The sequence below is a fragment of the Nipponia nippon genome, unplaced genomic scaffold, assembly GCF_047370975.1.
Source record: "Nipponia nippon isolate SJK-2023a ecotype South Korea unplaced genomic scaffold, ASM4737097v1 scaffold_9, whole genome shotgun sequence".
In the NCBI taxonomy this organism is placed as follows: domain Eukaryota; kingdom Metazoa; phylum Chordata; class Aves; order Pelecaniformes; family Threskiornithidae; genus Nipponia; species Nipponia nippon.
In genome coordinates, this window is record NW_028262413.1 from 28602591 (window position 1) to 28616289 (window position 13699).

Sequence of the window (13699 nt, forward strand, 5' to 3'; positions counted from 1 at the left end):
CCTGCTTAGCTGGTACATTAATTAATTAAAAAAAAGCTATGTGTCTTTCTCCTCCCTGTCTTAGAAAACTTAGAATTGTTTCCTGTTAGTCCTGAAAAAGGCACTAAATACAACATACTGCTGCACCCACGCTCTCTGCTTTCCCTATAAGATGAGCCAGGCATTTTTAGTGGTCTTTCTTGGCATGTAGGGAAGGGTAAAGCTTCAGGAAATCTTCCCAGAGTCTTGCTGTACAAGGGGAATGAATTAAGGTTTAGTTCATTTCTTAGTGAGGATTATTCTGATAGCTGCACAGTACAGTTTCCATTTTACAAGAGATCTTCACCACCTAAATACTCATTTTCAACATATCCTGTTACTCAATATGATGTAACATATTCTTACGCTCCATTAGTATGGTGTATCACAAAGTCCTGGAGAATTGTGCAATCCAACAGAACAAAATCAACTTTAGGCTTTTAGAAATTCTTAAAAGTGTGTGTGTGGGGGGGTCATTTAACTAAAGTCAAGCAGCTTGTCTATGTGGGACAACCATGCCAGTATTACATTTCCTTCTGGGAGGCATTTCTCTGTGTTTGCTCCCACTTGCATAAATGGCTCTCCTGCCTGATACAAAAATAATAAAAAATGGATTAATTCTGGTTTTTTTAGGAATTGCTGAATCAATGAGGTATTTAGCTGGACGTACCTCCTTTCTGCTGCAAGCTCCTAGGGTATAGGAAATGGGCAAGATCTACATAAGTGGGTGCACACTAAGGGATTGCACCAGCATAGTTACTTTTGAAACCTTTGAGCTGTTAAAACTGTTGCATCAGCCTGACTGTCACGCACAGGGTGTCCATTCACTCAAAACTGCCTTGTCTTTTAACCAGCAAGAATAAAATTCTTGTTCCACCCGCAAAGAGCCTCAGCGTTATCCACCTTAGGAATGTTTTATGTTCCCATGAGCTTCTCTTGTACGAAATGAACTACTGTCACTCCTAGAGCAGGGTGGGAAACAGTTTTCTTGACCTGCAAATTTATATAACATTTTAAAAGTCCACATTTCACCTCTTGACAACAGCAGCAACAGAAAACAACAAAAAAAGACATTCACATTGATATAAAGAAGAAACTTGCTCTGAATCAGGCAGATCTGATTGAGACATCCCACTGCCTAAGCTGGCACACGATCCACCATCTGCTGACTATATAGGGAAGAGGAATTTTATTCTAATCTCTCCTTTCTCTAGCTGTTTTTCTTGTGGATGAATCTACTGGAGCAGAGGGAAGGCATGCCTGGGCTCCAGGCTGCGGGTAGGGTAGACTGAGGGCAATGAAAGCTCCAGCTCCTGTTCCAGACTACGTCTCCCCCTGCAGAGCTCCCAGCACCCCAGAGGACTGGGTTTTATGAAGTTGGTCTCCTCTTCCTCTCTTTGGTTAGAAATTTCACCTTAAACCTCCATCTCCAGAGGAAGCCTTTACCAGATGTGAACTTTTTTGTCAAAATCCAGCTTTATCTTCCAGAACACCTCCCTTACTTCCAATAAAACTGTGTTTTTCCACAAAAAAGGTTTTGTCAAAAACACAAGTCCTAACCAAATGTGTGGCTGGGGCCTCTGAATGGCAGGTGCCTCCTTTCCTTCTGGTGCTCCTGGGGATTTCCATCCCACGGAGCAGCAGTCCCCAGGGCTGTTCATCAGTCCTGACTTGTTAATAACCCTTCAGTAATTACAGCACCTACTGCAAATAGCATGAAGCAATGAGACTCAGACCTCAGTGTTGTTGACCGCCTATTTTCTTTATTCCTTTGCCCCCACCCTTTATTTTTTATTTTTCGTTCCTTTTAGGAAATAATTGAGACAGGCAAATTGAGAGCAGCACCAAATAGCACCTTGGTTTGAAAAGTTGTTACTTTAAAGGAAAAAAAAGGTTGTGTTTCTTTATTTATTTGCTCTGAATGGAACAGCAGAAGCCGGTATCTCTAAGCTCGCCCAAGCAGGTCAGTTTTCACTTCATTCTCAAGACTAAGAGTAAATAGCTGTTGCCTTTCATTTCAAGGAAAAATGAAGTTGCACCAAGAGTGTTTTACCAAGAGCTATGTAAATTTTCAATTCCTCAGTCTTGTTCAGTAAGATTTTTCCACCACTTTGAAGAAGTAGTAAACTCCATTTACAGTAAGGGAGAAATTCGTTGGGGAACTGCAAAGCTGTTAGGATATAGGTGCATATTTTCAACATAGTTTTTCTTAATCTTTACACCCTGAGCAACGCTGAGTGATCCCTGTGCAGAGCCGTGCCCCCCAGCCCTCACCTCATCCCAGCTTCAAATCCCCAAGTTCTTACTGAACAACACAGTGAACTTTCCATGTTATTGAACTGTGACTGCTGAGAAAAGTTTTATTACAAAACCTAGATTAAACAGGAGATGAAACAAGTGTTTTCTGTGCCATCTGCCAGCCAGAATCTACCTTGCTGCAGTATGGCATGAAAACAAAATCAGAAAAAGGTCTTTTTAAGCTAAAAGCAGCTGAAGAATAACAAAACAAAAAAAAAAAATCTGTTTATGAAGCAGCCTAATTTGCCTTCCATACAAGTATGCAATGAGTGTGACTGGATTGAAATTCAGTCTTCCACTGCACCACAAGGTCAGTCTCCCCAGTGACTGTAAACTTTGAAGAAAGAGAAGCGGTGCAACTCTGCGCTGCTGCGTTGCAGGAGTGCAAGCCTTGAGGGAGGAAAGAGATGGGTCATGAATCACCCTGTCCTGCAAGGAAAAATATATGTTGAAATAAGATTCACAGGGAGAATCTGAGATTCACCCTGGAGAATCTGTAGTGGGAGGAGAGGCTGAGAGCTGGGATTGCTCAGCTTGCAGAAGAGATGGCTCAGTATGTATAAATACCTGGTGGGAGTGAGTAGGGGAGACAGAGCCAGGACTTCTCAGTGGTACCGAGTGACAGGGCAAGAGGCAATGGGCACAAATTGAAATTCAAGAAGTCCTATTTACGGAGAAGAAGGTTTTTTGGTGTAAGGGTGGTGAGACCCTGCAACAGTTTGCCCAGAGAGGTTGTAGAGTCTCCATCTTTGGAGATACTCAAAACATGGTGGTGGACAAGCTGCTGTAGCTGGCCCTGCGCTGACCAGGAGGCTGGCTGGACGATCTCCAGAGGCCCCTTCCAACCTCAGCTATTCTGTGACTCTACCATCAGAAAATGCACCTCAAGAGGCTGCTTTAGCAAACCAGAGGACGCCCTCTTTGATCTTTGCGTGAAGTGCTGTTACAGATCCACAGGATCCGTTTCAAGCCATGTGCAACAAATACTCATTTAACTCTAGGTGGTGTTCATTAGACCTGTCTGTGTACGTGCGGGTGAAAAGAGTCGATGACTCACCCATTCCATATTTAAAATGCATATCCATGGCACAGTTAAAGTTGGCATAAATAAGAATCCTCCATTTCTGTGGGCCCAAGCAAAACCAAACAACATTTGTAGAGCAGGACAGATCAAAACAAACCAGACATAACTGTGTAAAAATATTAACAAAATTGTCACAGTAACTTCATCAGTCAACCAGTTTAAGCAGTCAAAACCCCTAGATAAGCACTTAGTTGCAGCATGGTCATCAGAAAATGTTAATAAAATATAATTACTTCACTGTCTAATTATTTTCAGTCACTGACCTAAAATGAGCTTTCCAGAAACCCATTCATCTGCCTGGTCTGGAAAGCCTTCTGCGGCCTTAGGACCAGGCAACTGCATTTAAACCTCCCCCAGATACTCTTCCTCCTTGCAGGGAAGATGCTCAGCCTGATGTGCCACGTGCAGGCAATAGCTGAGCATATAACCAAAAGGTGCAAACACAAAAAAATCTAGTCCTTCCCTTTGAGCTCATCACCAAGGAAATGAACCACCCCAAATATGCTGTGCTTGGTTCCTCACACACCCTCCTTGGTGCTGTTGTAGGAATATGGGAGACGGAAGTAACCATTGACACGTTTGCGTTGCTATCAGTATCTGTGCTGGGAGCGTTAGCTCATTTGAGCTTCATTTTAGCTGTTGTGCTCTGCTCAGAAGGGATTTGTGAAGCGCCAGTGTTTCCATGGCCGCAACAACTAATCAGGTTTTCTACTTGTGATTTCCTGTGGTTTCAATGACCGTTGTGAGATTGCACCCCCCTTCATGGGTGCTTCTCATTGCCCCAGTGAGCTCTGCGTCCTTCCCAGGTCCGCTGGGAGAATGTAGGAAGAAATTACATGTGAAAAAAGGACAGCCTCTTCCGTGGAGACAAAGTTGACCTCACAATAAATACAGACATCAGCTGGGCAATCCGTTCAGCTTTTCCGAGTTGGTTCCCCCTTTATTCTCTATTTCCACACACATCCACCAGTGGTGACTTGCCCTGGATGTAAGCAGGGCCGCAGCCATACATCTGCCTCTAGTCACACTTTCTGCAGTCTGGAGAGATGCAGTACGTACCAACACCAGTGCCTGGCTGTCCGTGCACCCATGTGTGGTGAGATTATTTATTTTACTTTGCCTTGTGTCAGTAGATACAGGTGCAACTGGTGCAATCCAATTCAAATGAAACTCGGTGGGGAACCACTTGCAAAGCCAAGGTGCCAGCGTGGAAGGTATGGCAGCCACGTCCTTGCCTGCCTGCGCTCAGCCGTGCCTCGGGCGCAGGGGCTGGCAGGAGCCCTCGCCAGCCCCGGTTCCTCCCTCCCAACGAACCTGCCCAGTCTCACTTCCTCCTCACAGACCTGCTTCAAAACAACAGGCCCTGCAAAACCTAACCTACAGGAAAGCAAGGTAGCTCCTGATATAAAAGACTTCCTTTTCTGAGTAGAACAGTTGATATTGTATTTCTTCAGTACATTGCCTAGTAAGTCTAGAAAATAGTTTTACTGTGACTTTTATAATCATCTCTGCACTCTTGTACCACGGTCAAGAGTCTCATTAGAAGTTAAATTATTTATGAAACTAATGACATCTTTTTTGGCATATATAATACACCATTGTGTGAAAAGGCTACAGTAACAGTTGAGAGGGTCACCTACGAAGTCAACTTTGCATTGAATCTGATGTAGAATATAGCCTGAAGTCAAACAAGAAAGATTAAGAAAGAATCTTTGTAACAGGCTCTTTATGTTAAGCACTTCCACGGCTCCCGCTGCTGTAGCATCTGACCATAATCAGGGGTATTGCATAGGCAGGAACGTGGTAACAAGAAGTCCACAGCAGGGCAGGGAGGCAAATCTTGCCATCTCATTTTCAAGGCCTGCTTGAATCTCAGTTTCAAGGTGTGAAACTTCCAGTATGGTACTATCACTGCTACATTTAATAAGGGAAAAGAGAGATTAAGTCACTCCTACATTTAATAGGGGAAAAGAGAGACTAAAACTTAACACCTGTCGTGAGGAACAATTTGCATTTTCCTGAAAGACAGCACACCCTGTTCTCGTGAAGTTTGAGGCACTTTGGGGAGGAATGAATGGTGCTCTTTCTCTGCTAGTTGAGGAAGATCTGCTGCTTTTAGGGTTTCTTTACATATTTTACATCGCGATAGGTACTAAAGAAACTTCTGCCTATCCAAAAGTTTACTGATAGTAAGAGCAGGGAGTTGTTGCTCAGGTATACCTCGTCAAGGTGAATTACAGGGAGGGGGTGCAGTGGTGTCCTTAGGCAGGTCTTAGAGACTGGGGATCTGTATTGAGTGATCTACTATGGTGCAAATATACTTTTTGGGTTTTAATCATACAGATGGTTTCCATTCATGGCACAAATCGAATAAAGGAGATAATTGCTCACTGAAGCAAACTGCGCAAATACATTTCTCTCTCACTAATGGGCGTAACAGAACCTTATGAATGCAAAAATAACCGCTGATCTTGTGATTTGGGGGGCAAGCTGTACGCTTTTGCCGCATTGTGCAATATCCTCTAAGTTTTCATTTTAAAGGACTTATTACTGCATAGCTAAAACTGCCATCCTGCAACCGGATATATTTCTGCCCTGTTAATCAAGCTCAGCAATACAATGTTTCCAGCCAAACAATATTAAAAACAAAGATGTTTTCCTTTAAGGAAGGTGTTAGCTTCAAAGCTAAGCAAGGATTATAGTCATGGTAACGTGACTAAGCACACAAGAGGAGTTTGGGGAAGAGGAGCCATAAAGAACTGGCCTGGCCAGACTGTCAACTGGCGTTAATCGCCCTAACCCTACTCCAGTCTGTGGAGTACGCCTGATTTATTGTCGCTAAAGACTAAGACCTTGAAAAGTAAATATACCAAATGTACCAGTTCTAAAAGTCAGATGGCACGTTTTCAAAGGAAGTCCAGAAACGCAAAAGCTGAAGCTCCCAGGGCAGCATTGTCTTGCAGTTGTGTCCTACCCCATGCATTGGACCGTGCAGTTGATAGCGGTATAAAAGAGGAGGCACGGACAATCTCGTGTAGGTGTGGTCAGGCACAGTTAGGGTTAAAATCAAAATTAACTTTTGTATTTCCTCACTACGTTTTTTTTTAAACTGTTCAAATCTAGTACTGGAGTGGGGGTAGGGAGGGCTTCCTGGAAGTGCCGGGAGGAAGGCGGTTTGCCGAAATGTGTTCTTGCGTCTGCTCTAAAGAGAGGGTTTACCCTGAAGGGCGGGTAGATAGAAAGAAAGCACAAGCAGCAAATACGCCATGGAGGGGCTGTTCTACTTGGTCTGATAGGAAAATGGCAGGAAGAATTCATATGCCTTCATGTCTGTCTTTAAGTCAGTCCTAGATGCTGGAAAAATTATTGCCCAGACAAGAGGCAACCACGTAACATTGTGTTTACCCATTTCAACTTTGCAATGTTAGAATTTTGTTGGTTTTTTGTTGTTTTTTTTTCCTTAAAACCGCCACTCCAGAAGCAATTGCAAGAGAACCTCTGATTACCCTTGAGAGAGAAACGACTAGGGTCTTTTTACCTCGTAACTGCAGAGAAAGAGCTTGAAAACAAGACACCAAAAGGTTCTTCAACTGAAAGTCAAATAACAAGAACGGAACATATCTACTTGTTTTCGTATTCACTGGTTTTAAGACAGTTGGGAGCGTGCAGGCTTAGTCCTCGAGTGTCACGCTAGTTCTTTCTACCTGTGGTGCTGTAGGACTCCTGGGTGCCTACGTGCCTCGTGCATGCCCTTCTGCCCCTAAAAGCAGGCATGAACTCTGTAGGTAGGTGAGCAACAACATTTTGCACGCAGACAGCTAGCTTTGCTCTACAAGCAAACAAGAGAGAATTCAGACTGTAATTAGTAACAGTTCACCTGCTCAGGGGACCCACTCCTAAAAACGAGGACACCCATTGCAAGCAAGTGCTCTTAGGACTGTGAGAGAGACAAACCCCTGTCCCTTTCAAAAGCAGTTTCTGGACCTAGCACAGGAACTGGGAATGTCAGTCCTATTATGCGGACTGGATGTGTTCTTTACACTGTATCCTTCTGCCTAGGATCAAACACTTATACTAGCAAACAGCATGTTTTTGCTTGGAGACAATTTTTCTCTTTTACTAAACTAAATTTAGAAGACAGAACAGGATTAAATTAGTTTTAAAGTAGATATAGAACTGAGCTGTTTTTAAAAGATTTTTAAATGCAGATAGATTGAATATAGGAAAGATATAGGAAATGCTCACTTACCCAAAATGCATCTTCGAACTGCAGCTGTGTCATTATTATCGCTCTGTGGAGGGAGAGGAATCCTTCAGCAAGTTTGTTCTCAGATGAGAGCAGCAGCAGCCACGGCACTGAGCCCTGTTGCTGTACTCCAGCCAAAGCAGAAAGTGAAGCACATCCACAGACCTGTCTCTTCTGAAGTCAAGCTGGTGAAAAATAGCATCGGGCAGTTTCAGGCAGCTCAGCGTACTAACCTATGGCTGTGAAGGGACAGAGGGGAAAAAAGCTCTTGCTCACACACAGAGACATGCATGCACTCAGCACCCTAACCCCAAACCTGTTTCTCGTCTGGTAAACAGTTAATATTGAAATGAGGAAGCAAGGAGAGGTCAAATGATGTCAGGCTGCTCCTTGCCATGAGTGCATGTGAGCAGCTGGCAAATTAAAATAAAAAAAAATAAAAAAAAAGAGGAAAAAAACAGAGAGAGAGAAAAAAAAGAAGTAAAATTCAGTGATATGATTTGATCAGCTACAGGAGGAGAGCGAGCAATTAAAATGCAAAGGAAACCAGCACAATATAAAGAGATAAGCTGTGGAGGAAATTAGAGTCAAGCTATCATATAACGTTGTGGTCTTACAAAGAAAAAGAAGCAAAAGAAATGTGCCACATTTCTCCAGTAACTTCTGGGGTTGGCAGAGGCCCATATATTTGCACACGGGAAGCGTAGCTCAAAGTTGCATTTTGCAACTGAAAAGGCTTTTCAAGACTCTGGTTAAATTAAGACGACTGTAAAGCGTGCAGGTGTCTGCGCACTTTTAGATACCCGTATGTCTATATAGAGAAAATTTCTGATTCACATGCCCTCATGTAAATGTTTATACGAATAAGCAAGATATGTGAAACTTCGAAGTAAAATCCAAACTCTTGAAAAAACTTGTGATAAGAGAGCTAAGAGTTTGTTAGCACCAGGGCGTGAAGTGAAGCTTCACAGACATCTGACCGGGCAGCATGCCCAGCAACCCAGCACACCACTGACATCAAGTGTTTCAGACAGCTAGTTGAATAAGCTAATTGATCTGTTACAATGCAGCTGCAAATAATTGATAATAAGGTAGTATGTCTAACACTTCCATGAAACCCTCTTCAAGATACCTGTTCTACAGGTGAGGTTGCCTCTGTTCACTTCCTTAGGATGCTTTAAGGATTCTTCAATACGTGTTTTTACATACCCACTGGCATTTTCAGAGGATAGGAAAAAAAGAACAGAAAAGACTTCCTGCTGTGGTTGCCTACACAAAAACGTGTCCTTCCACACCAAGAACACGTCAGGACCTACTTAGCTGTAACTAATTGACGTTGCTCCTGATGCCTGGGTGTTGCTTTTTTCTTACTGTCCCTGCAGCACCAGCCACACGGGCAGATTATTTAGTGGTGAGGATGTCTCACAACTTCACTGAGCTCCAGTGGGGCACAAGATCTCCTCAGAGAGATCTGCAGCAGTTGGTGGCTAGAATTATCAGTAGTCACTCCATGGGCAGTTTGTAGCTAGTATTTCAGAAAATTGTCAAGTTTCCTTCCTGGTGGTCTGAAGAAGACAGGGAATGTCCAGAGACTTTGAAAGGGAAAATGCAGTGCAAGCAAAGGAGGGCAAAAGAGAGAGTTTGCAGGGCCAGAGGTGTGAAACAGCTTTGATTGTCATGAGCGGCAGGAAAAAAGCATCATCGTGTGAGAGGGGGAGAAGGAGAAATGTGAGGATTCACTCGCAGAGGGTGCTGAGGAGGAATGAGTGAAGCTTTCTTCCAGAAGGGAAAATTCCCTGAAAAAATGTATTTTGAGGGCATGAGCACTAGTCATAATACTTGATCTGTAAGAAAAAAAAAATCTTTTTCAGAATGTTTTATCTCAGTCTTTCTAAAACTAAATGTTTCCTCTTGCTATTTCCAAATTACAGCTTTGTTTTGAAATGGACAGTTTGCTGCTGTGAAGTTCATAAAAATGCATCGAGTGCATTGTGGCCCTCCCAAATGATACGCTATTTTTTCATTATTTTTAGTTCGGCCTCCAACCAAAAAGCCAGTTATCTGATTGAATCTCACATGCAGCTCTGTGCCTGCATCTGTCCCACCCAAGAGTACTGGCGTAGTACAGTCACCTCCCTTAGGAGCAGCCAGGGATGCCTCTTTATATACCAAAAGCATGGTGTGCAAGCATAAGCTTTGCTCTGGGGATGAGTTTATCTCTTACTGTTGGCTGCAGAAAAGCCTAGACCAACCGTGCTCCTAGTTCAGGTATTTTGATGAGCTGTCAGGAATTAGCTGGTGTCATAGCCCCTGGCTCTGATGAAGCAGAGCTGTTGGGCAGACGCTTGATTTGGAGCCATCACCGCTAATGTGTCCCAGTGTTGCTGGATTATGTCCAGAGGGTGCTGTGCCTTGCAGGGGTAGTCAGGCTTTGCAGCACTCTGGAAGAGGGAGAAAATGATCTCAATTTTGCAGCTGAAGGAACTGAAACCTATAACAAATGGTCCTGGCAAATACGTCAGTGCGGGAGATGAAGGCCTGGGATGGGGTTAGTGGGATGCTGACGAGGGAGTCGTCTCCAGGTGGTTGTGCTTCGCAGCTGCCGAGGTGCTGGTGTCAGCCAGCCGAGCCAGCATCGGGCACAGAATCCATAACCCCACGCTGCTTATTTCCTCTGCATACAGCAGCACCGCCTCCGCTTGGCCAAGGTATAAAAGCATGCCTCTGCAGCTGGTAAATAGCTCTCTGCAGAGCCTTGGGTGTACCTCCCCGCTGCACTGGCCATGGCTGGGTTCAAGAAAACTGGTATAAGATTACTTTCCTTTTCTCCCGTAAGCCAAAGCACCAAAGAATAACTAAATACCTTGCAGTGGGCATCTGCTAAATTTATACTGAGCTGGTCTACTGCTGGTTTGCAGGACGCAATTACTTGTTGTAAGTTTGTATCGTTTAGCAGAGCTTGAAATAGTACCCAGAAATAGCAGTTCCCAGTAGCTGTCTTAGAAGACACACCAGCCTCCTGCCCACTCCAGAAACTCATCTTTGTCCCTTTCCCAACCAAATGTATCGGGATAGTCTTGTGAGTCTTTTGTAAAACTCTCATGATGAATGCTGCACTCAGAGAAGAAATCTTCCTAAACCCATCCTCTAAATAGGAACAAGACAACATGGTGTCCAGGTCTTAAATGCTGTATCTCATGATGGGGTTAATATTTTCATGTGAGTGGCCTGAGTTGTATGAAGGCTGGAAAGGCTGAGCCCGGGAGGGAGCTCTGCGGGACTGAGGGAAGGGGAGCAAAATCAATGAATCTTGCTACGCTGCTAACTACTATAATGCCATCTACTGAAACCATCTTGAACTTCATGAAATTTTCCCTACAAAATAGTTATATAGATATGTTTGTGTCCAACAGAAGCATTTTCAGTGGGCAAGGGGTTTAGACTGTTGTTGTAGTGAGTGGGACTAGGGTGGCAATGGCAAGTGATCAGCCACTTGTTTGTTTATTTGGTTATTGACAGGCTGGATGCTTTGGAAACCTGCAGGGCCTTTCATCTCCTCTTCCTCACCCTTTTAACATGGCTTTTCATCTAATCTTTGCATAGAGCTCCAGTCGGAAATTCAGAAGCGTCAATAACAAGCCCTAAGTGGAGCGCTTCCCCGACAGCCACTGCAGCTCCCTTCCCACCACTGCTCTGAAAGGTTAAAAATCAGGTTTTCTGTTTGATAAGGCCAAGAATCAGTCTCCAGGTCAGAGTATTGGGGTTTTTTTCCAGTAATTATTTGGCAGCAGAATGTACTATTTGAATCTGTTCTGTAGTGGAAAGTGATGAAAAGTCTGATTTTTTTGAAAAAAGTTCATACTAAAAACCCTCAAATTTTGACATGCATCAGAATGGAAGTTTCATTTTGTTTTTATTAACTATATACTGCTTTGAGCAAAGCTTTTTATTAGGGATTTGTGCGGCAGGTTTGGACCTGACAATAGTTAAAATATGAGAATAGCGTCTACAAACAGGGTTGCGTTCATCCAGGGCTTCAAGCAAGACATTCTTCACAGTTAACGTTTCTGATTTTGGGTAGTCTGATGGAGTAGACAGTAAACCTTTTAGTCTACACAGAAAGAGGATGAGGGAGTCTATGAAGAGTATTAAGGCAGTATATAAAGAGATGCTGAATGCTCAGATAATTCAAATATTAAGCTGGTGGTATTTTTCAAAACTCCTCAGGTATATTGTGGCCCCTTGGAATCATTGTTTGTGAAATGAAAATGGAAAACAGAAGGTACTTTTACAGTCCTTCAAAGCCTCTATAACAATTACAACTGAGAGATATGGCTTCACGATTGCTGTAACACAGTCATGTTCAAAATTAAAACAGTCCAGCCTGTGGTGTCTTACTGAGCCCTAAAGCCTAGAGACACCAACAGCAACGAAACCACTTCCAGAGGAAAACCACAGCTACAACAGACAAGCGTTTTAGCTGGTTAGCTGCGCCTGCCGTTTCTATTTCCATACAAATGGCTGTCCGAATTTCAATGCGAGAAATGTTAGGGGCTTTCAAATTACCCACAATCGTGCCAATTTAAAATTTTTTAAATCACCTTGCCTTCTGTGAGGAGCCAATCTCTGTTCCCATGGAAACAGAAAGGGCAGCCTCTGAGCATCCGGCTGGATTTGTTACAACGCCTCTGAACCCATCCGTGGCTGCTGGCTGAAAGCTGATTCAATGTGCTCCAGACCCTACGACATCAGCTCTGTTCGGCTCTGAAACGCGCTCCCTTTGCTTCTTTTAGAAGGACCTATTTGAACATCCTTCCAAAAGCACTGTTTCACAGCGCAAGACAGTCCTGCTGGCATTTTGCCTCAGTAAAATTGACAATTAACATAAAGGTTAATTGCATAGACTATGATCTTGACCGATATCTAGCATTTCACAGTGGTTTCCAATAGCGGCTTCCACTGAAAGGTGGACCCAGTCCCTGATGTTTTACCCAAGAGAAAGATAACCATAGTCTTCACCATAATTATGAAGAACATGAACGGATTTCCTCTAAAATTAACATCATGATACTCTGTATACTTTAAAATTATTGTTCGTATTACAGAAATGCGGGGTCTTTTTGTGCTTGGTACGTGCTTAAACGTGGTTAGCCACCACCCTTACCCCTGGAAGTGTTTCAAAGACAAAAAAAGGAGAAGAGAAACTGTGGAAAAGTGCAACATCACAGGAGGCTTGATTAACATGAACAGCATCTGGTAGTTCTTTGGAGAGAAGTATAACCACTTTGTGAAAGAGAAAATGAAAAGATTTGGGTTTCTATCTCCCCTTCTTGTCATAACTTCAGCTACCTGCAGGAAGATACTTTGTATTTCTCTGACATCTTTTGTATGTTTTACCAACACACTTGCTTTATCCATTCCATTAATTCAAAGGAAATCACTATTCACTTGCAAATATTGCATATTCATTAGCCAAGTAGGCAATGCTTGCAGTGCTGAAGAGGTTTCCACTTCTCATAAAGGACTCTCTGAATATTGCAATTCTGGAAAGAAAGCAGGCTTCAAGTTCGCAGAAACATTAGACAGAAGTTTAGGATATGCTTTGCAAAAAAATAATCTTACCTGATTGCGACTACAGGGGGTATGCACATAAGCAACAGCTGTTCAGGCTGCCGTTTGCAAGGACGCTGCCCTGTTTTGTGAAGAATCATGGCATTTTTAGTTGATCTCAAACCATTGGACCTTTGTCCAAAATATGCCATCTCCAGCAGGTCTGTCTCTGTACAAAATGTCCCTTCTTTAGTAATACAGTGAATTGTTTAGCATCATGGGAGGCAACAGTTCAGATTCCTTCGGCATATTTTAGCAAATATTCTGCATATTTGCTTATTTAGAAACACCACCAATTGTTTTATAATTTTTTTTCTGAGTAGAAATGCAAAACTGTAGCAAGTCAACAGTGAACATCTGAAAGATCTTTTCCAAAATCTTTAAAAAGCAAAACTTTTCTAGATAAATTATTTGTATGCTTATTGAAAATGAATGTTTATCTG

General features: G+C 43.0%; 1 protein-coding gene across 2 annotated transcripts in view; it reads right to left on the minus strand.

The window, feature by feature from the left end:
* Window positions 1-8131, minus strand: part of PSTPIP1 (proline-serine-threonine phosphatase interacting protein 1) — a 55019-nt gene extending 46888 nt beyond the window's left edge. Inside the window, exons 1-2 of one of the 2 annotated variants that reach the window (XM_009469662.2) lie at window positions 7812-8131; window positions 7650-7692 (exon numbers count right to left, since the gene is read on the minus strand). In XM_009469662.2, the coding sequence (XP_009467937.2) occupies window positions 7650-7682 (33 nt within the window). In that variant the 5' untranslated portion in view covers window positions 7683-7692; window positions 7812-8131. Of the gene's footprint in view, window positions 1-7649 lie in introns of both variants that reach the window. The other variant, XM_087743335.1, reaches the window with a different exon arrangement.
* Window positions 8132-13699: the final 5568 nt, after the last annotated feature.